This window comes from Lepidothrix coronata, unplaced genomic scaffold (genome assembly GCF_001604755.1).
Source record: "Lepidothrix coronata isolate B3197 unplaced genomic scaffold, Lepidothrix_coronata-1.0 Scaffold21, whole genome shotgun sequence".
NCBI lineage: Eukaryota > Metazoa > Chordata > Aves > Passeriformes > Pipridae > Lepidothrix > Lepidothrix coronata.
The window spans coordinates 1,037,451-1,060,310 of NW_016690201.1; the positions used below are offsets into that span (position 1 = coordinate 1,037,451).

A 22,860-nucleotide genomic window follows, 5' to 3' on the forward strand; every position below is an offset into this window, starting at 1 on the left:
GCAAAGATGCGCTCGGGTGGGTGTGGCGGGACTGGTTTCGCGGTCTCGTCGGATTGAGGCTTTAGACTTTAAACTTTCCCAGTTTAACACAAACTACCGAGTGCCTCACACGGTGTCGGCGCAGGGCGGGCAGCACCTCGTGGCCTGAGGTGCGGTACTGTGCAGCTGGATGTGTGGAAGAGTAAGTCTTGGGAGCTGAGGAGCTGTAGCGGGAGACCAGCTGCGGTCGCCGGCTGGAAGTGCCGTGGGGCGGTGGGGAAGGGAGCGGGTGGGAAAGCTGGGACTCCCGGGAATGTGCTTGGCACTGCTGAGGCACTTCGAGTGCTGTGTCACGTTCTGGACTCCTCCGTTCAGGAGGGACACTGAGGTGCTGGAGTGTGCCCAGAGAAGGGCGGCAGAGCTGGGGAAGGGTCTGGAGCAGCTGGAGGAGCTGAGGGGGCTTAGCCTGGAGAAGAGAAAGCTCAGGGAGACCTCTTCACTCTCTACAACTCCCTGAAAGAAGGTTGTAGCCGGGTGGGGGTCAGTGACTTCTCCCAGGCAACTAGTGACAGGACAAGAGGACACAGCCTCAAGCTGCACGAGAGGAGGTTTAGGTTGGATGTTAGGAGGAATTCACAGAAAGTGTTGTCCAGCATTGGAACGGGCTGCCCAGGGAGGTGGTGGAGTCACCATCGCTGGAGGTGTTCAAGAAACGACTGGTTGCGGCACCTTGTTCACTAGGTGGTGATCAGTCAAAGGTTGGACTTGATGATCTCAGAGGTCTTTTCCAACCTAAATGACTCTGTATTCAGTGAATGTAGGAAACACACCTCACCTGTGTACTGCTAACACCAGACAAGGCCTTTGAAGAGAGACACCTCTTCTTCCAACTTCTTCCTTCGTTTTGTTTGGTTTTTTTGTAAGCCCTCTTCCCGAAAATACTTGAGTAGTTCTGTCAGTTTCTTCTACTGGAAACCAGATAGCACACACAGGGCTTGAGCTGTCCAGAGAAAAAGGAGCACTGGGGAAATATTGTTAGAAAATAATTACCTAACCCTGCAGGCAACCCAAGGCACCTACCTCTTGTTTCACATTACCAGCTTTCTGAGAAGAGTGTCATGATGATTTCAGTCTTATATTCTTGTTTTCCTGTGCCCACACAGAGCTGACCTCGCTCCCTGTGCCAGTGTTCTGGCACTGTAAGGAAATTGTCGGCCTCGCTGCTGCTGCAGTGCTCTGGCTCTCTGGATGCCCCAGCACATTCCCAAGTGGCATCGCCACTGCTGTAGGTATCACATTACTGATGAGAACTGATTTCTTCTCAGTTGCATCTTGCAGGAGTTAAAATTAAAGGGTTTGTTCAACAAAGCCAGGCAAAAGAGATGGTTAAGAGAAAAAGTCTTCTAATCCTAAAGAGGGAGAAAGGAACGTGAAAAGTATGAAAGCTTCACATGTATAGAAACTTAGTTTGCATTGCAGAAACAACTGTTTTCCTTTATGGGAAAGGAATGAACTGTACCATGTGTATGAGGCAAAGATCAACAGGAGTGCTGTATATTTGGTTTTTTATGTATACCAACCCTGCCTGCTAGTAACTGCAAGACGACTTTGATTTTTGGCTGCTTGTGAAATAAGAAGAGGTAAAAAATCCCTGACATTCTTGTGAGAGCTCTATAATGTAAGTGTATGGAGTGGGGGAGGGTGAGAATATGATATGTGTATATCGAGCTAAAACACAGTATCTTTGGTCTACTTCCTAAAACAGTTTTGAGTGTTTAGATTGTGGGCACCTTCTTCCATTGGGAATATTTCTTAACAAATGAAGTATGAAGTTAGTATTTAAATTGTAAGGGTTTCATTGGAGGGAGATAGAGAATTAATTCTCTTTTCTACTACAGAAAATCCCTCTGAAGAGTCAGTGAGAAATCCTGAAAAGCTAGTGTCATTATGGCAAGTATGAGATTTTGGCAGTATTTGATTAACATGTGCTTTTTAGAACTTTATATGTTTGTTTTTCTTGTTTGCTTGTTGGTAAAGATTGAAATCCTTTGGTATTTCCAGTCCTCATAAGTGTGTGTGCTTGAAATGTGGTTTTGTTTAGTTACCTTGAAAAGGAATTAACCAGAATCACTTTTACTAAGAAATAAATAAATTTTGTTTGACAGGATTAGAAGAATATTTTTACATATCTGCTCTCAAAGTAGGTCGCAAAGTAAAGTTCACTGAGCTGATTGCTCTTTGCTAGGGGAGTGGTCTTACCTGGTTTCAGATTGAGAGTTCAAAGAGGAGGAAAGATTTAGGATACGTGGTTTGGTCACTGTCTAACAGAAGAAAAGGAAAGCACGTGTTCTTTCCCTATAGTGGCCAAAGCAAATGGCCTAGTGGCCCTACCACTAATTGAACTGTTCAGTATGTCTTGGGAGATGCATTTTAGCACCTTGGTTTGCTCTCAGAAACCCTGGCTGAGCTTCTCACCAGTTGAGCCTGTGGTGATTCTGTATGAAATAATTCTCCTGAAAACTGGAGCATCAGTAACTAACATGACTACAGTGATCTTAATTCTAGTTGTACACTGTCTGTATACATAATTTCATATTTCACTGCAAAGCCTTAGGGCATGATTTCTTGGTTGTACCATTTGTTTCATGTAAAAAACAGGAAAAGCAGGTTTGTATAGTGCTTTGTAGTGTGGTTCTAACTATTATCATACACACACTTTATGCCTGTAAGACCTCAGACCGGCTGAAAAGACTGGCCAGAGCCTACACTCCTCAGGTTTTTCTACAGACCAGCAAACATTTTTCTCAATATGGTGCAATGAGAAGATCCAAAGCTAAGATTTGTGCTGAACATGAAAATTTTCAGCTGACTAGTTGTAGTTCTGTATTTTAGAGCAGGGTTATTGAGTACAGGTAGAAGATGGGAGGCAGTGTGCACTGCCCATGCAGCCCCCAAAAGCATCACAGAGGTACTGTTGGAACCACGTTACTCTGAGAGCATCACTGCCAATTAAATGTGACTATTAAACGTGGCACATCACTCACTAAGGGAAATATAGCATTGATTGCAGTTTTTGAAATTCAAACATCAAGCACAATATGTTGTATCAATCACAGGTTGGAAGTGATGGACAAATGAGTGAAGAATCCAATGAAACATGATGTACACCACTTGCAAATGAGAAGGAGAAAAGAAGGTGGATACTGGCAGTTGTTGCTGACATGGAGCAAAGTTATATATCATAAATGTTTGTTTTACTCTTGCATCACCTGTCTCAGATTTAATATCTTGGTGCCTCTTTGTTGTTTTTGTTTTGGTTTGGTTTTTTTCTCCTAATGAATAGTGAGAATATGTAAAACAATCACACTAGCTTTACAAAAGAAATAACATGCAAAAATCATTGGGATGTAAGATTTACATTCACCACAAATACAGTCACACACACCAGTCAAAATCACTCATTAATATTAAAAGAACTGGCTAGCAAGCCTGGCTAAACCTGTGCCCTGTGTAAGTTAGGAATGGTACCTATAGCTGCCTTTTGGAGAGAAGAAAAGGACTAGGGAAAACTCTTTAAACTCTTTTCAAGCTATTTGATTCATGAGGTAATTTCTCCACTGTGGTGTGCTGTATTTTAGGATGTTATGCCTGAATGGAGGAAGAGTGCAGTTTATCAGTTATAATAAGATTATTCTTTTTCTATCATGCATGAGAGCCTTCAGTTCATTGCTAGTTAAGTGACAAACCAGAAGATTTGATGAGAGACTCTCCTCCTCCTTTGCATTCCTACCCTACATTTCTATACACACATTTTTGAAAGTTCAGCTGATGCCCTTTTGATCTGGTGAAAAGTAAAGTGTGAAAAGTTCTCTATATCTGCAATATTTGCAAATACACTCAAATTTCCCATCCAAGAAAGTCAATGTTGTAATAATCAGAAATATACTTAAAGTAAAAAAAAAAAAAAATCAAGCTTGACAAGGGACATATTACATCCTTTTGCAAATTGTACTTGAGCATTTTTCCTTGGTGTCCTGTTGAGGAATGATGATTAATATTCCCTAGGCCTGCAAGAACACTGAGAGTAAACAGTTTCTATTTATTACAAATAAAATATCAATCTGCAAGGGCCTGCAAGGTAATGAGAGGCCCTCAACCATTATGAAATGCATAGGATCATAAGGCCAAAAATCTGGGCCAAGACTGTTGGAAAGAAAAAACATGGTACAAAGGCCTACAGTTCCTAATAAGATGTACAAAGGAAATGATATCATCATGGTATGTCTTTTACCTGCCATTAAACAAGTTTTCTCCCCTTCTTTTATGTTACCAGTTCGACATGAGTCTACTACGAACCAGTGAAGACATGAAGGGACAGAACATACCAACTCTTACCATGTATTTATTTTACATCAGTGCTACACTTTGGGGTAAGTTTTAGCTGAAAAATAATTAAGACAACAATTATTACTTATTTCTAATAGGGAGAATTAATTAATTCAAACACTGTTTATTAACAGTAAAGAATCGAGGAATGTGCGAGGAATACACACCCGAGTTATCTCTGGGGGCTGGGACAGAGCTCCCTGTCTGTGGTGGCAAAGCTGTTCCAAGAAGTTCTGTCCTTCCTGCCAGTTACACCATCACATCCTTTTTCCCTGTGATGGTACAACTGCTTGGCACCATGTGAGGGTGGTTGGTAACGTGGGTCATTGCAGCGTGGCACTGTGAAGGTATGAGGAAGCAGCAAGCTGCAGCTCAGAAGGGTTTGAAGTTCAAGGTGGAAAAGGTGTGGAAATGCATTTGAAGCTCAGGTGGGGAGGTGGCAGTGTGCTGATTTGAACATGTAGGTGCCTACTCAGGATTTCTATGTAAACTGATTGTAAGTTTAAAGACCAGAGCTCTGTGTTATAATATTGATTAAACTGAATGAAGACCCTTGCTGTCCCAAGGGACTCATGCAACAGAAAAGCCATGAAAGAGACCTTGACACACTGGGTAGTGCTGCCTGCAAGAGGGTTTTTTTTTGTCAGGGATAAGGAAGGGCAGAAGTATACTTGTGGACTGGATTAAACTTACTCATTTGTACTTATGGACTTTAGGTTTTACAGAACAGGAAGAAGTTACAGGGCTATTTTCTGAGGATTGCATCCTTCCTTGTTCTTTCCCACCGGGGCATGATGTTGTAATTCACTGGTGTAAAGGGGGAAAAAATGTGCACTCCTACTACCACCAGAAGGATCAGCCGGAAAATAGCCCAGAATACATTAACAGAACACAGCTTTTCCATGAGAACATCACTAGTGGAAACGCCTCCTTGAAAATTTGTAACCTGACCGTGACTGATGAGGGCACTTATGAATGTTATGTGGGAACAATTGAAACTCGTACAAACCGGAACGTCACACTACGTGTAAAAGGTCAGTAAGACATCAAAAATGCTTGGATTGCACCAGTGGAAATGGGATGATTTTCTTGTGTTATTTCTCACATGGAATCAAAATCCTCTAACCCAATAGAGCACATTTTGGGCCTGATGGTGTTATGAAGCAATTTGTTTACTCTAGTGAAACACTGTAACATGAGTTGAAAAATTACAGTGCAGCACTTGTTTTCATAACCTACTGCACAGTGATTTCTAAGGGGTTATTAGGTGGTATACATTATGTGGCTTCTCGGAATAGTATAGACCCTGGCATTGACAGTAAGTCACTATGCTTTCTTCTGAAATCAAACACACATTAAGTGTTGTTCTAATTATTCTCCCCAATGTTATTTCACAAGAGCAATCACTTCAAGTTAAAAACTATTTTGAAAGTAGTAAGATTTATTTTTTTAACCTTTTTCTTTTCATCTACAGTTTCCTCTTATTATGCACTGGAATACCAAAAGACAGACACAGAAAGGAAACTGAAGTGTTATGCCTTTCTCACTTATCCAGCACCAAATATATCTTGGGTACAAGGCAAGGTATCCATCCAAGAAACAGATCGTGAGGAAACCAGGGATGGAGTTCTCTATTCTCTTAGAAGTGACCAGAACATTATAAACACAAGAGCAGATCCTTACTACTGTCATATTCATGCCCATCGTTTAAACTGGACTGCTGAATGGAAGATGCAAGGTAGGAATGAATGGAAGTCTCTTCCTGCATCATTACTAAATGTCACAGCTGGCTTCAGAGCCAAACTGAAGACAGTATTTCTGCAGTGGGGCAACATGGATATGGGATAGTGCAGAAGGATATACCTTTCTCTTTGAAACTCTTCTATTGGGATTACAAGGCAGCATTACAATTTAAATCCAAGAAGTAGAAATGAGAGGGGCTAGCTCACCTTTCTCTAAGTTACTTTTACTCTGAGTATTTCTTCCATATCAGTTTCACATTTTAAGAGATACCTAATAAATAAACTTTACACTCCAGCAAGGAAAGAATGAACTTGGACAAAATACACGGAAACCTTATGTGGAATATGTGGGTTATATGAAAGTTTGCCTGCTGCTCTAGATGCGTATGGTCCTTACTCAGTCCATTTCCCATCTTTTGCCAGACTTTTATGGGTACTGTTTGATCCTTCCACTGTATGTGCGTTCTTAGGTGCCAGTTAAGAGTGCTGGGCTGAGAGCAGCAAACACTGCGTTTTAGCAAACAGTAGCTCATTTTGTTAGTTAAGGAAAATCGGGACTATGAAATTTCAACTCTCTGTTTTGTCCTCCTCCTGAATTTCATTGGAAATTCAGTTCGAGTAAATAAATGGTTCTTTTCAACCTCTCCTGTATCTTAGGAAATATTTTTTTAATTGGATGAAGAGCAATACAAGAGCAGTTCCCCTGTGAGATGTGCATGGCTGCTTCCATCACCCTGATTTCCCTCTAACATGCACACAGATGCTCTCAGTTCCTAATCCACTGCATGTGCTGCAGAACAAGAGCGCAGTTTTTAATACATAGAATTGCTTACAACATGGAGAGTTTCAAGAATGGCATCATAGTAGCTAACAATTGCACTGTGTTTTGTTAATCTATGCCTCTGATCCACAAGAGAAAAAGCTACATTTGGTTACACTTTTATTTGAATTTCCCTGCATCCATCTATCCCCTCCGTAGAACACATTGAAAGCAAACTGCTCTACTTTTCCTTCTGTAATAGCAGTGTGGGGTACAGAAACCAAGCGTGGTTATACCACGTCAAAATAATGTATTAGTTTCCTCTCCAGCTGACTGTCAGCCACCACAGCCTCCTCTGGTTTTCCTTTCTTGGCAGAAAATCCCTGCTGTTAAATTGATAGTTGTGCTTTGATGCTAGTTTGTCTTATCTTAATATTTTATAATTTAGATATTCCTTCCACTTACCTGCCTTCTCCTTCCCCTTCTTTTTTTTTAAAGCTATTCATTAACTGTTAAATGTTCAACATAGATAAGTAAAATACTTAAGTCCACTGTAGCTGAAAGCTATTTCTAACTAAATATAACCTTTTTATTCTTTTATTAAATTATATTGTAAGAGTTTTATCCTTTTGCTTTAAATATGCAAGTACCTTTTTAGTTGCATTTTCTCTCTGCTCCCAGCATGTGGGATTTCATGCTACTTTACACAGTAACTAAGACTAGACTGAATCACTTCTATTACTGAGCCCCCCAATTAGAGGAGAAATAGTCAAATGAAAAAGAAAGAATTTTTTAAAGTATTGCCAATACCAATTAGAGGTTTTTTTAGTGTAAGGTAGGTTTGTTTTTAAAATCTTCAGATGCTTCTAGAAACATACTGTGATGTTTGAATATGATATCAAAGTAGCAAACTGTGTTTTTATATTTGTCCGTAGTAGTATTAGACCTCATAAAAAAATCAGAATACATCTAAATAACCTTCAGAGTATTTTCAAAATAACCTGCAGAGAGTTCTTTAATTATCTGTTTCAGACCAACTGTCTCATACAGAAGGAAGTGACACCGTAATTCCTTGTGGATACAGCAGTAACACTGCAAACATCGAAGGTGTCTATGTTGTTTGGAAATTAAACAGAAATTCAACGACTTCAGTCCTGGCCTCCTTCAATGGTACATCCCACTATTACCAGCCTCGAGCTCAGATAAACAGAAACGACTTTTCACTGATCCTGCGCCATCTTACTGCAGCTGACAGTGGAGAATATCTGTGTAATATTTCAACACCTCACTACACAAAAGTTATTGTGACAACTTTGCAAGTTGGTAAGTTGCCACTCCTTTCATTTCACAGGATGAGGACCAGGTAGGGTCATGCACAGCCAAAGAGTCAATTGGAAATCTGTAAAATATTGAGAAAAATCATCTTGTGTAATTAGTACAGTTGGGTAGAAGAGATATTTTATTATTGTTGTCCCAGGCAAAAAAAGGTTACCTAAGATGTTTTTATTTAAAGACTAGAAATTTCTTATTTTTCAGTCAGCAGCTTTTTTGTGGCCAAGGTCTCAAAATAGGTGGCTGCCTTTGGTTGCCACCAACTGCCCTCAGAGCTGAGAGGACAGGGGGACTCTCAGAATCCTGTCCTAAATGTTCTGCTTACAGCAAATATGGCTTTAAAGGTGACAGAGGGATGATGAGAAGCCCGAAGATGTGGTATAAGTTTGCCTGCAGAAGAAACCTGATTGAAGAGAACACACAGTTGCTATTTTCAAAACTTTAATTCTGCACTGTGGGCCTCTTTTAGGCCTGGGTATATATATGTTTAAATGCATGCCTGTGTTTTTATGAACTGTAGTAAATTTCCGGCTGTGAAGTCTTAGTTACAGTTTTTTCATTGTCAGTAGCACATAAAACAGCAGTAGCACACAGGCTACTTTAATTTTACACAATTAAATACAATCACCTAAAAGACTGAGAACTAATGTAGGGCACCTCACTGATGTTTTTTAAGAAAGAAGAGAATTTGAAACAAGCCAGGACATGCAAAATAGTGGCAACATAAGAGAAAAGGGGCTAGAATAAGTGATAATAGCTGCATCTTTTTGTCTTCCTTTCTTCCCCCTCCCCCATGATAGCTTAGTTTCATTCTGAAAACTTGATGTTTTAAATGGCAGTGGCTATACACAACCTGAAGGAGGGGAGTTAGATTAAAGAAAACATTTAAGTCAGACAAACATACTCCCCTACAGATCAAATTCCAGCATGATCTTCCTTATCCTGTAAACCTAATATTGCACTTCTGAAGTGGAGAGCATTGAACACCTCCAAGGAGTCACACATTTAACTGGCTCTCCTAAGTTACATGCACAAGTCCATCAGTCTCCCTGTATGTTTACTGGATACAGTCCAAATATGATCAGAGTCATCCCCTACAAATGCCTTTCTCCAGCTGCTCTCTGCAGATGGACCCTACAATAGCCATAGGTGATACAAATCCCCTCTTTAGTGGCGAAATTACTGTGCTGCTCACAGAATCTTCCTGCTCTTGGACCAGAAATACATTATACAGTACAGAAAAGACACTTACCAGAGAGATTGGCACCTTTGTGGCAGCATAGGAAGAAAGCAGATAAGCGGATAGACAGCAGGGTGGAAGGGAACAAGACAGGTCACTGTGTTGCAGAGCAGTCATGGCACAGCAGCTGCTCAAGCATCAGGAGGATTTCCAAGTGTCACTGGAAAGAAGGCTTTTAAGGGGAAAAGAAAGATGAATATACAATCATTTAAGAGAGTCTGTCCTGTGTAAGGAAGGGTTGCAGCTTAAAGCTGCTCTACCAAAGGAACTGACAAGATGTGGATACAGAGTCAAACTAAAGGCAATGACTAGGTTAAATGCTCTATTTTGGCAGTTCTCATTTTTTAACTGTTTCCAGAGAAGTGTAGAATTTTCCAAGTTCTTTGGACTAGACACGGCAGTGGAAAGGTAGCCTGAAGCAAAAGAACCACACAACTCTTCTGCCAGTTTGGTGCCGCGCAAAGGTTTGGGCTAGATGGGCAATTGTGGAATCCATTGTTACCACCCACCTCAGGATTTCTTGTGTCCACCTGGATTGCATGGTTGCATTAAGAAGCTGGGAAATGTTTTAGATTAAAGTTGCAAAGATTTTGCAACAGAAGTCATGAAATCTGTGGTCCAGGCTGGATAACATTTCCAGAGCTGCTCTACTGGAAATCAGCAGTGCCGTTAATGGCACTGAGCACCATGCCTGGAGACAGTGGTTAATATCCTGGGCAGCTGGTTGGTTTTAAATGGGACTACTGTTAAGAAGTCATCAAATCATATCACATAAGCACAAATGGAATTCTTTATCAGCACAATTAAGTAAAATAATGTGCTTTAGGCTATTCACATTTAACTCAGTAAAGTATCACAGTAAAGTCCTACAGTGAGTCAAATGACTTGAACATTGTTGTCTCTGTTTCCTTTTAATGTTTCTTTCTCCCTAAATCATAGCTTTTGGATTATAAATAAGAAAAATCATTGCTTTGATATAGTTATTGAATAGTGAACATTATTTTGTGATATAAAGCACTTCTGTTAAACTTTTTGGAATTTTTATTTTTAAAAAAATTCAGGTAACACCAGGAATACTGTGCTAGTTCCTGCTGTGGTAGGAGGAATGCTCCTAGTTGCAGTGGTAGTGGTAACAGCATGTGTTTATAGTAAGGTATGTACAATCATTAGAGTATTTTTTTAAGGTACTATTCATACTGAGCCCCTCAAGATTTGCATAGGGGTTTGAGTCAAACTTTGCAACTTTTTATAAAGTTGTTAATCAGTAGCTATAGCTTGACAGTTATGATTAAGCAATTGCAATGTGAGCATCATGAGCTAGGATAATCTTTTGTTTTAATAGACAGGGAAGACAATCTCAGGGCTGATTGGGCTGGCAGGATAGGAGCCACCAGGAGTGAAATCAGCAGAACTGAGCAGTCACTGGGGGAAAGGTTACCCCTCACAAATACTTTCCAGTAACTTGCTTTAAGAACATTCAAACTGGTGAATTTTCTCACTTGTGTTTAAAACCAAAGAAAACCCAAACCAAAGCACAAAGTCCCTCAAACAATTCACATACCGAGTCTTTATTAGGGCCCAGATTACTATTTCAATTGTATCCAATGTCAAAGCTCATAAAAACCTCAGTTTGAAAAGTTATACTGCATTGCTTTGTTTAGGAGACTGTTATAACCATATGGTCCCTAATCTCATATCTTTGCACATCTCTCCTATTTACTGGAGTACAGCATCTTCAAGTGGATGCATTTTATTCTCATGCATTTGTTATAGGTTGGCTCTGTCTTAAAATATTCTGTCTTTTTCCTCTGCATTTGTTGTGAGTACCCTTAAAAAAACCAAACTTTCATTATTAGCCCACCTTTCTGTACCTGACAGTACAGCCCTATCCATGGAGAGATATACCTCCAAACTCCCCGGGTTTTTGTCACAGTCTGAATTTGGTAAGATTCAGGGGGCATTTGATGATGGTTACCATGAGGTTCAGCAAGAACACATGATTACGCCTTAGTCTTTTTTCATGTTTCTCTCACTTACAGATTCACTTACATGCTTTTTAGTCAATTTTAATGCTAACGTGCTTTAGAGATGATAATATACTCTTGCGATGCATCTCTCTAAAGAATTTAAGCAAGATTAATTTATCTTGGGACCTATTGAGACCTTGAACATATCATAATCAGAGGAAGTGGAACAGTTTACAGGGTAACTCAGCTCTGGTTCCATGGTTGAAGGACTAGATGGAAGAAACAGGAATGTTTCTGCACTGTTATGTGGATGCTTATTTTATTCAGATAATGTTAAAATGGAAAATGCTGACTTACCTTTACAGTGAGTGTGTCTAGTTCTGTTCCCACTAGGGGATTAATTTTACACTTCAGTAGTTCTTACAAGCATTTTTGTTTTGCCTAGAAATGCAAAACAGAAGGACGGGTATCCTGTGAGCACCATAATGTACCAGAAGAAAATGCTTCTCTGCGCACAGGTGCAATTGAAATGGTTGGTTAACGGAGTTCCTTCACCTTCCCCTTTCAGTTACAGCAAGAGAGCCACATGGAAATGTGATTCTCTGAGCAACAGTAGCAAACAAAGGAAGTGATAGGAAGGAAAAGAAAGTCAATTGACACTTGTATTAGAGAAGCTGGCATGAAAGGTTGGAACTTGGATTTCCCAAAGGAACAAAGAATTTTCCACAGAAGAAGAAATCTCTAAGTTTTGAGGGATTTTTTTTTCAGTGTTAGGGAAAGAGAAGGCTTACTGTTTTTCATTTCATTTAGTATTTGTCCTGGCTTACACAAGGACTCTGGTATCCACCTTCTCTCTTTTCCCCAAATATGCCTACTAATTTAGACTATGGGGAGGGACTTAAGATAAGGGGGTACTCTATTATCCTAGGAGAAGAATGTATCCACAATTGTGAAAAGACTGGAATGCTGATGACTCAGACAATCCAGGTGTGCACACCTGCCACCTCAGGCTACAGGGCTGGATGTTTCTTTGTCCTCACACAAAGGACTCATCTGTGATAAAAGCATCAGGACAAATCACGAACATGGCCTGAAGATATTCATCTCTGCTGATGGCCATAATGGATCCACCTGTGCTGACATAACAGGCAACCTTAACATCTTAAAAGATGTCAAAGGTTCTCCTGCAAACCCACCAAGGCAAGTGCTGTGTGCTGACAGTGGTGGAGAGAACCACTGGATGGCTGGAGATGCATCTGCGCCTCACTCCGCTGCCCAGAACACTTTCTTGGGCCTTGAAAGTCAAGTTGTGTGGGGACATGGCACCCCAGAAACAACAGCTACTTTAGCAATCTGCATATGACATACGTGAGGCTGTGAAGCATTACTGGATTTGCCCTTGGTTTTGATTTTGTCAGATTTTGATTTTGATTTTGATTTTTTGCCAATTAGGATTTGTTCCAGCATAATGAAGTGGGCTGCTGGCAAGATGTAATCTTTTATTGATCCCTGAGGCTTGGCAAAATAGAAACACAAATAAATGAATGAAATACGCTATAAAGTCTGTTTGGATTTTCACTTGATGTTTATTTCTGTAAGTGCTTATTTTTTTTCTACATCTGCTTTCAGTTGTGCCTGATTATGTCAAGTATCTTCTCATATCTGTCAGCTTGGAGTGAACTTACTCCTCTTCATGAACCTGAAATGCAATTGAGATAGTATATGACTGTTAAAAAGAAAATGGAAGTGTTGAGGGGTTTTAGGGTAAATTCACAAGTAAATGACAAAAGCTTCTATTTACTAATGCTTCTACTTCCTGGTATTTTCAGTTTGTATCTGAAATAGAGTAGCAGCAATCTAGCCAAACTTTGCTAACAATACAGCTGTCTTGTCCTGATTCTGGATTATATATTTCTCTTTGAGAGCAGAGGACTTCTATACAACCCTGTTTCAATAGATGGTGTTTCCAGGATAGTGGGTACTAGTAGCACTAGACAAGGTATTTCTAATGCTACATGATTAGAGTAATCTCTGCAGTGCCTTTCTCTCCCCAAAGATGTGTCATGACTTTTGGGACAACACTCACTGCCTGAACATGTTTCCTGGCAGCTATTGCTGTTACTGCCATGAAACTTTTTGTGGAGCTGACACCTCTGTGTGCGCTGTTGAGCTCATCTTTTGGCAGTGCAACACTGCTATAAACCAGAGCTGGATTTGGTGTTGGCAAATAGCATCTGACTAATATATACCAGACATCCATTGTTCTATGACTTCTGCATATTTGGGGCAGAAAGAGGGTACTACTAAGATACAGGGAATAAACAGCAATCTTAACAGTATTTACAAAAATAATTTACTCTCATGGTTTACCTAAATAGGTACAGTGTTGGTATGATGCCATGGCGTCATATGTGAATCTGTGAGTTTTCATTTTTTTGTAGGGCTGGAACGATTTAAAGAAAAATCTATGGAAATTTTTTACTCTTAAAAGCTGCAAATCTTCTTCTGAGCTTCAGTTACAGTACTGCTTCCACCATATGTAAATGTGTGAGACCAGATATTCATGTAGTTTTAATGTAGCTGTGCTCTAGATGGTGGAGCAACAGTCATTTATATCAGTCAAAGGTGACTCTATTAGTCCAATATGAAATCAGAAGTTAGAGTGTTCCCTGCCATAGAATGGTGGCTACAGAAGAGAAGAGGAGAGTGTTGGAATCACATGTGATAAAAATACCAAAATTATAGAGAAAGGGTTTTTTCCACCTCTTTCTTAACTCAGGAGTTATCCCCATAAAACTTAAATGATGTTAAGCATGAAAGTTTATGTTTCACTTGCAAATGAAATAGATAAAGCAATGAGCCAGCTCCTCTTTCTGTCATTCCTAGAAGTAAGAACCCTACTCTTTTTTGCCACAAGGCAAGCATAGATAAGCAAAGGTTTGCTTTCAGTTCCAGACCAAGAGCTTAGGTACCTTTTAGGTTCATCAACCTTATTCTGCTACCATTCATATCAACTGCAAAACACCACAAATATATTTCTAGTAACTAATGACTTCCCAGCATGTAGGTGACTAATCAGTAACATCCAGCTCTTCAAATCAATACAAGTTCATTAAAAGAGCAATGTTAAAATATCTGGCAATCTGCTAATGCAGTAACCCCCAGGCTGTATTACATACACAGAAAGCTGCATCAACAGAGGGAGGAAAAGGTGAAATCTTTTAATATTCCTTGAAAAAGAAAAAAATAAACCAACCATAATAAACCCACATTCTGCTGCTGAGCACAGAGGTTAAATGACACCATCAAAAGGACAGAGCATATATTTTGTCGAAGTGTCAGATTGCTGTCCTGAAGGGTTATCTTAATGTTAAAGGGTAGACTGAAACTAAACAAATGTGGTAAACAAGAATTTATTCCAGTCTGTGCTATTTTTAGGGATGTAACAGATACATAGCATCCACTACTGTGTATTAAATAGTCTCAGTTACCCCACACAGTATTACTGTACCTTTTTCATGCCAATATCCCTTGACTTGCTCCTCAGCTTATTAACCTGAGATTCAGCTATTTCAGCCCTTTCTTCAGCATCATCCAAATCATGTTGCTGTTTTCTGTACTTCGAGAGGTACAGATTGGCTTGAGCTTCCTGGTGAGAAAAAACAGTGCAGCTGATTTCCTCCTGTCCACATGAAACAAAGCTTTTCATTTGAAGTGGGGTGGAAAGTGCTCAGTGTGATGAGCTAACAGCCGTATGGGGACCATTTGCCTCCTGGAGAACTGAGATTGTTGTTTTACAGAGCTAATGTTTCCAGTGGCATTCTCCATTTTAGCTGAACTGTGACGCTCTCAATGTGCTTTCTGAGGGGCTAGGAGGAAAAAAGTCTTTCCTGTTCTTTCCCTTTCCCCCTTCCCTTGCAAATTATACTGCAATCATAAGATAAAATTGAATATCTTAACTATAATCAACAAATATGCCAAATGTTTTATTTTATATGAAATATAAATACAGTTTTATATATTTGGGTTTATATGAACTAAAAATATTAATGCACAAAAAGCACGTATTTGTACTAGAAGCTTCTATGGATAAAAGACTGTGGGTTTAGAACAATAAATCTCTCAAAGGTAAAAAGGCCCAAATAGTTACTTACAGCTTCCTCTGCTTGGTGCTTGTAACTCTTCACTTTTAATTGTAGCTTGTCAATCAGGTCCTGCATCCTGGCAAGATTCTTCTTATCTTCTTCTGACTGTATCAAAACACTATTAGTTGGGCTCTGGAGTAAAAAGGCCTAGAGCATCTCTCACAATGCATGAAGTATAGATGCCATGCATATTTTAGAAACTTATAACTCAAAACACAAACTAGCCATGTTGTGATCCTTCTGTACACAGATGAGAAAATATTCTGTAGGTTCATTGAAGATGTGTGTAAGCGTGGAGGACTGAAGAGAGTACCCTCTACATTTATATACATGTAAATATAGATACATATAAACACAGATATATATGTGCACACACTTTCAGAGGTGTACACATACACACACCCAGAGTTCCTCGCTCAGGGATGAGGAACACTCTGGTCATTATAAAGTGTGCTGTGATATAGTGAAACAGATTTATGGAATAGTCTAAAACTGTAATTTGCATAATTTGAAGTCTGGTTTGGAGGCATTTCTGGCAAAAGGAGCCAGGTTTCAGCTGTCACACTCGATAAGCAGAAGGACCAGCTAATTCTGCTGGCTCACTGTATTCTAAGAAAACAACCTTCAGCTTCTGCGTACAAAAGTCAAAATAAAACAAGTAGGAGTCTAAATAATCTAAAGCAGATGGATGGGTTTATCTTCTTAAGAATGCTTTTGGAAACAAAAGGATCAGTGCTCTGTGCTGCAGGCCTTTTTCGAAACAGCAGCTGTTAGCAAACCTGCAGGAGGCTCAAGACTAGGCCTTGCTGCTCAGCAATAGGTGACGAGGTTCTGGGACTGAGCAACCCTACACTGAGTGGTGCATTAGTCAGCAGAGTCCTTCTGGCTCCCTTTGGCAGCAGTGGCACAGCTGAGAGACAGCTGGGCTCTTTCTTCCCTTACATTGTGAATAGCCATGGAAGCTGCTCCATATTAATGCTGTACTAAAACTCTCCAAATTCCCAGCGACAAATTCCCGGCTTTCTAACGCTAGTTACAACAAATCAGGCAAGAGGATGATGATTACTGGAACAGGATGCCCAGAGAAGCTGTGGATGCCCCATCCCTGGAAGTAGTGTTTAAGGCCAGGCTGGATGGAGCCTGAGCAGCCTGGTGTAGTGGAAAGTGTCCCTGCCCGTGATGGGGAGGTTGGAATGAGATGATCTTTAAGGCCCCTTCCAAGCCCCAACCATTCTATGCTTCTCTGACTGTAGCCCTAGGGAGATATTTCTCCTATGCCTAAAGCTTTGGTTGTAATCTGGGTAATGCCATCCTTCACTGGAACACTGAGGCAATTTAAGACATGTTTCTTTCCAGGGACCTAGTGGTTACCACAGTCCCCAACATACCTGGTAAGTCAGCTCTTTTATGCGTCTCTCAAACTTGCGGGCTCCTTTTTGGGCATCTGAATTGCGACGCAGTTCAGTCTCAAGTTCATTCTCCAGCTCACGAACCTGCAAAACAGGAAGAACCCTTGCCATTATGCTACATATATTTAAAGCAGCAGATAATTTGGCTCACAGTTCAAGAAATGCTTATTTTCTAGGCATCCCAACAGAGTCAAATTTCAAGAAGAGATCAAAATGTCACCTTTCCATTTTGCTTTTTCTTAAATGTATTTAAGCTGCACCAGCAGTCAGAGGTACAGACATATGCGAAGGCCAGAAAAATTTAACAAAGCAAGCATTGGAGAGGCTTTTGCTGATTTTAGATGCTCGGGCTTTTAATTTTTTTTTTTTTTTTAATCAAGGGCTTTGGTCATCTGCTGGTCAACAGCTCATAGCTGGATGATGAAGGGGAAGCACTGCTCACCTGCATTTTGTGAAACAGAGGAAAGCATTCATACTATCCCTTCTTGGCCTCTATAAACTTAGCAGGCTAGCCCTAGGCTACCTACCTAGTGCCAATTCTGTAAGAAGGCAACAGTGGTCTGAACTTGCATCCCAAACTTACCCTGGATTCCAGTTTCTGGATCTGCTTCTTGCCACCTTTCAGAGCTATTTGTTCTGCTTCATCCAGTCTCTTCTGGAGGTCTTTAATGGTTTGCTCCATGTTCTTCTTCATTCTCTCTAAGTGAGCACTAGTATCCTGCTCCTTTTTAAGCTCCTCAGCCATCATTGCTGCCTGAAAAATAACCACATTTTACAGCAGCTCTCTTATGCTTTTGGATTATATTTCAAAATAGAAGGTGGAAGATCAACCTTGAATTGTCTCCTATTTGGATCATTCACTGTACCCAAAGTTCCAGATAATACCTTCTGTGTGTCTGTCTTGCATGGACAGAGAAAACAGAAGAACAGAAAAATCTTGGAGGCCTTTTTTCCCTCCCTATTCTAAAGCTTTGATTTAAGATTCCACCCCTCCCTTTTTCTGGTTCTTTTTTTTTTTTTTTTTAAGTTTTATTATCTGTGCTATATCATGTTCTCATTTATAATGCCTACAAGTAAGCCTGTGACACTCAGTAGAGACGTTTTATACAGAAATTATTCAAAATCTAATCTAGGTGTTTGGAGCTCTTGAAAGATAGTAGCCTAAGACAACTGGCAGACAAATTTCTCTGCCCAGTCACAGGTGAGAGCTGCCTGGGCAGTTGTAAGAGCAGAGCAACTTCCACAGTCTGTGCTGGGATAGAAAGCTCGGTATCAACATCTTACATAGTCCCTGGTCTTTCTGTAAGACAGGTAAAAAGGGTGCCAAATTAGCTCATTCCTGCTTTGATGTTTGTACCTGCCACCAAGAGCCATTTACAGATTTTGTACCCATCACTGAGCTGTCACCAAAAGACAGCAGTCATTGTAATCCAGGCTGGAGCTGCATCAGGGAGAATCAGCATCTTCTCTGTGGCAGGCGGTAATAGAGCTGTCAGCCGAGAACAGTAAAGACCATGGTACAGGAATAGCTTTGTCCAGGCACTCCAGACACATAACTCACAGAAAGGTCCAGTTTTAGCTTTCATTTTCTTTGCCAGTATGATGTGAAACATCATCTGAACTATGCAGATATGGATTTCTCCAGGTCTGTGGAAAATCAAACCATACCTGCCCAAACACCTTTCTTCCCTAGAAGAATACACTCCATCTCTCTTCCTGGGATCTTAGGCCTCATGTTTCTCCAATTCAGTAAGTTTGTTTCTCACATCATATTCTATGTATACCAGGAGACACAGTTAGTGCTACTTCAGTCTGTGCTGGTTTAAGATATCCAGGTGAATGACTTGCTTGATAAAAAGGTGACATGACCTGAGACTTTGAGGACCAGTGGAAATGCATTCTTGGGAAAACAAAACCCCGAGAAAACAACCAAACCCAAACCCTAAACATCAGGAAAAAAAAATCTGTCCTCTCTTTTACCTCTAGCCTGCTTTATTTTGTAGTTTCATCAGTTACCTCCAGATAACTGTGGAACACTTTGCATGTATGAGCTCTGTAACAAGCATAGAAATGGTGACCTGGAAATACTTTCTTGGCTGTCCTCGGACATTGCGGTATGAGAAGAGGTGAGCAAGGAACCAGCCTACTTACATCTGTGATTGCTTTCTTGGCTTTCTCTTCTGCATTCCGGCACTCCTGGACTGATTCTTCCACTTCATTCTGCATCTGGGAAATGTCACCCTCCAGCTTCTTCTTTTGATTGATCAGGCTTGTGTTCTTTTATTAAGTTTTCCCCAGAGGAACAGTGGAAAAGGAGGGAAACTGATTAGAGACAACTCCTCTAAATACTATAGCACACCGAGGCTTACTGATTTTTGCAACTCCTGGATTACACAGAGTAATATTTGGGAAGGGAGACCCAGGTACATGGTAAGGGCTAGCTTGACTAGCAAATGTAGCTTCAGACTGAGGAAATATTAAAATTTACTCTCAGAGCTTTAAATATTCAGCTTTTGATTCAGATAAAATAGTAAGCAACAAGCTTAGAAGAATGAATAAGGCAGTTCATTCTGGTAATTAATGATCGTTAATCAGCCAATAAGGTGACTAAAACAGAAGCTCAATGCCACCAGTGGGCTGGAGGAAACACTGCAAAACATCACCAGCCTGTAGCACATTTTGATTTCTTCATGACTGTTATTTGTGAAGAGAAGCAAAAATGCTGTTGAGTCAGGACATGCACCTCCGTGGCACCTTAAAAACTGCAGTGTCCACCTCGACAAAGCCCAAAGGCCAATCTTAATGGAGACCTGCAAGGCACAGAGTGGGCTTTGCTGTGGGTGGTTTCCTGCCCTGCTCAATCCACCTATTGTTAGAGCCCAGCCCCTGTGGTTACATCACAGGGTTACATCAGTGCCCTGCACAAACACAGCACCAGCTTTGCTTCTCCAAAGAAATGCCTCACCATTCCAGAAATGGCTTAACTAAAGCAGGAAACTGGCTTTACAGCATGGAAGAATGAAAGAAATAAAATTTACTCTTGTTATTTTCCATCATCACTTTTCCTGGAAGCTGTTTAAAGCAGTTGGATGAATCATCAATCCCAGCTAACTGGAAGGGAGTGAGGTGGCATATCTACCGTGAGACTGAACTGTCCCTCATTTTCTCTCTTGATTTGTGATGGCCATGGACAAACAGTGTCAGTGCTTAACAGAGAAGGCAGTGAGGAAGAAGGCACAGAAAAAGCCAACCTGACTGTGAAGCAGGTTCACACGTTCAGTGGCTTCCAGCAGCTCGTGCTCTGCCAGCTTCCTTGCCCGTTCAGTCTGGTCCAGCAAAGCCCTCAGCTCATCCAGCTCCGACTGGAGAAGATTGTTCCTCCTGTCAGAGACTGCCAGCTGCTCCTTCAGATCTTCATTCACATGTCCTGAATCATCCAGTTGCACCTGGAGCTCCTAAAACAATGCAGGTGTTTGATTTTTTATCAGTATAGCTCCATTTCAAGCCACTGTGCTTACATAGGAGGATCTCAATTGCAGAGGTTAAATGGGGCCCACCTCAAGAATTTCAGTGCTTTTTTTATTTATTATATTTATTTTATGTATTTCCACACTGTAAGCTGAATAGCTTTTGTGGTACATGGTGCAATGGGGGAAAAATCTGTGTGCTCAAATCTGTCATAGCTGGTGGTTCTGCCAGAGGCAGAATTAGCTGCTTAGGCACAGGAGAGGCAATAACAGAAGAGGTGCCTCAGCAAAGTGCTGCTTTCTCTTTTTTTTTTGCTATTACAAATATTGATGCAAACAACAAAGCTGAATATACACACACTCCCTGTACTCCAGCCAACTCTACTCCAGCTCTCTACTTTTAAAAGACTTACAAGCTCACAAGAAAATCACAGGTTTTCAGTTTCTCATGCTGTGGCTTTCTGCCCCTGCAGGAGACTGCAGCCAGCAGGGGTTTTATGACTGGATCTCATCCAGCTTGTATGCAAGTCTGAGAAGAAATCCATATTTCTGTATTCTCTGATGCCAGATGTGATCACTAATTCCCTTTACACTGTTGGGAGTAGCTTCCCTCTTAATTACCATCACCACTGCTGTTTTGGTCTGTGCTGATGAAACCCAGCCCGTGACTACTGTTGGGCGCTTGGGACCGGCAGTTCCCCGAGTACCTTTATTTGTGCCTGCAAGCCACGTGCTGACTTGGTTGCCTCTGCAGCGTGCCTGTTAGCATGGCTGAGCTGGATTTCCATCTCGTTGAGGTCCCCCTCCATCTTCTTCTTGAGCCGGATGGCCTCATTTCTGCTGCGGGCTTCTGAATCCAGGGTGGACTGCAGTGAATCTATGGCACGTTGCTGGTTTCTCCTGAAAAGGACATGAAGGATGAATGGAATAGTTTTCCTCTCTGCACAGGAACGTAGAACTCCATGCAACAGTACTGTGCTCTCTGAAAATGTCTCATTTCCAGACACAGTATATTTTTGAATGCCACATGTAGCACACATACATAACATACATCTATTCTAGTTCCTCACTGCTGTCTAACTGGCTGGTCTGCTTCACACCCTCAGCTAACTCCTGATCAGTAAACACCGGTAACATCCTTCTGCATTTCCTTTGTCAATACTGGATCCAAGAGCACTCTCAGACTTCTGGTAAACACAAGCAAGTATGGATTTGAACATAATAAGAAGCACTTCAAGCCTAGCAGTCACTTCCTAAGATATTTACTGAATAATTTACATCTCAGCTTTTTTAAGAAGATGTTGGTGGAGGGTATTAATCAAACTGAAGGTAGGCTGCTATGTTCTAAGCTAATTACTCTAGGTGCTCTTTATAGTAAATGGCATGTATAAGCTACAAGTTATTGGGTCTTAAAACAGATGTTGAAAAAACCTTTCTTATGCTGATGGTTAAGGGGAATAATTCAGGAATAGAAATCCTGTTATGGACATCTAAATTTAGAAGATTAAACTCACCCAATTAATAGCCTTGCCCCCCTGTGAAAGGCAGCTTAGTGTCAATTTAAAGACAAAATGGATACAACAGGGGCTTAATTTTCTTGACTCTGTAACAGACAAGTCCTACCATGAAAGTTTTGCTCTCTTACAACCAGAAGGTAACTCAAAGCACAGAATACAACTCACACAGAAACATTTATCTCACTGCTGGCCAAGTTTTGCTAAAAGTGTAGGAGTTCCGAGAAATCATCGAGTCAACAAGGAAAACCTTGAGGGCCTTATTGCTTCAACAAGATACTGAACTGTGCCCTAGATTCCCAGGAAACAGCTCAGCCTGTCTGCTGAACATTCATAACGAAGCTGAAGCAGAAAGCACTGGTTAGCTTATCCCTAGGTCTCTGCAATCCAGACGTGCAGGATATCAGAAGATTAAAGGGCAAAAATATCCTTGGGTGTGAAGCAACACTGGCCTGGATGGGCCTTGGACTTTCCCTTCCTTACCCTTTAGTCTACCAATAAACAGTGACATGATTCTTGGGTAAATAGCATTGCAACATTGTCTAATTCAAGGCCAAAGTTTTCTGAATGACTGCACGTTACTGAAAATCTGGCCCAGTGTGGCCTCCTTTTAAGAGTGTAACCCTTCAGTGAATTTGTGCTGGGTGGGAGGGAAGAGACAAAACCCATCATCTTCCTCTTATCTAATTGCTTTCCGTTTTTCCTGTTGATTCTTCTCACCTACAAGCTCCTCTTCTGTTATATTCATGCTTTCTGCACCTCTGCAGTTCTCACTGCTTACCCAGATGGTGTACACATAACAGCAACCTCCTCACATCCTCCCACGATCAGCGTAGCTGTAGTTGCGTAAGTTAACTGAATGCCTTTAGATAACATAGGTTTGAGCACCACTGAGGTAAGTACTGCTGATTTTGCCTGG

The 22,860-nt window shown here is 40.8% G+C and overlaps 2 protein-coding genes and 1 long non-coding RNA gene across 4 annotated transcripts in view; 1 reads left to right on the plus strand and 2 right to left on the minus strand.

Annotated features, from left to right (window-relative positions):
• Positions 1-60: 60 nt before the first annotated feature.
• Positions 61-12,958, plus strand: HHLA2 (HERV-H LTR-associating 2). Its single transcript, XM_017807986.1, has 9 exons — positions 61-181; positions 1,143-1,264; positions 1,878-1,933; positions 3,096-3,175; positions 4,313-4,409; positions 5,082-5,399; positions 5,840-6,103; positions 7,900-8,190; positions 11,852-12,958. Exons 5-9 carry the CDS (start codon positions 4,319-4,321, stop codon positions 11,881-11,883), a joined length of 996 nt encoding a protein of 331 aa, XP_017663475.1. The 5' UTR covers positions 61-181; positions 1,143-1,264; positions 1,878-1,933; positions 3,096-3,175; positions 4,313-4,318; the 3' UTR covers positions 11,884-12,958.
• Positions 8,154-10,199, minus strand: LOC108493967. Its single transcript, XR_001873672.1, has 3 exons — positions 9,949-10,199; positions 9,452-9,611; positions 8,154-8,266 (listed from the first exon to the last, which is right to left on the minus strand). It is a non-coding gene; the product is annotated as an uncharacterized LOC108493967 (long non-coding RNA).
• MYH15 (myosin heavy chain 15) overlaps positions 12,957-22,860 on the minus strand; it is a 45,466-nt gene continuing 35,562 nt past the window's right edge. The window contains exons 35-42 of one of the 2 annotated variants that reach the window (XM_017807984.1): positions 21,135-21,327; positions 20,212-20,415; positions 19,112-19,237; positions 17,544-17,714; positions 16,940-17,044; positions 15,561-15,656; positions 14,918-15,055; positions 12,957-13,105 (exon numbers count right to left, since the gene is read on the minus strand). In XM_017807984.1, coding sequence (XP_017663473.1) covers positions 13,088-13,105; positions 14,918-15,055; positions 15,561-15,656; positions 16,940-17,044; positions 17,544-17,714; positions 19,112-19,237; positions 20,212-20,415; positions 21,135-21,327 — 1,051 coding nt within the window. In that variant the 3' untranslated portion in view covers positions 12,957-13,087. Of the gene's footprint in view, positions 13,106-14,908; positions 15,056-15,560; positions 15,657-16,939; positions 17,045-17,543; positions 17,715-19,111; positions 19,238-20,211; positions 20,416-21,134; positions 21,328-22,860 lie in introns of those variants that run through there. The other variant, XM_017807985.1, reaches the window with a different exon arrangement.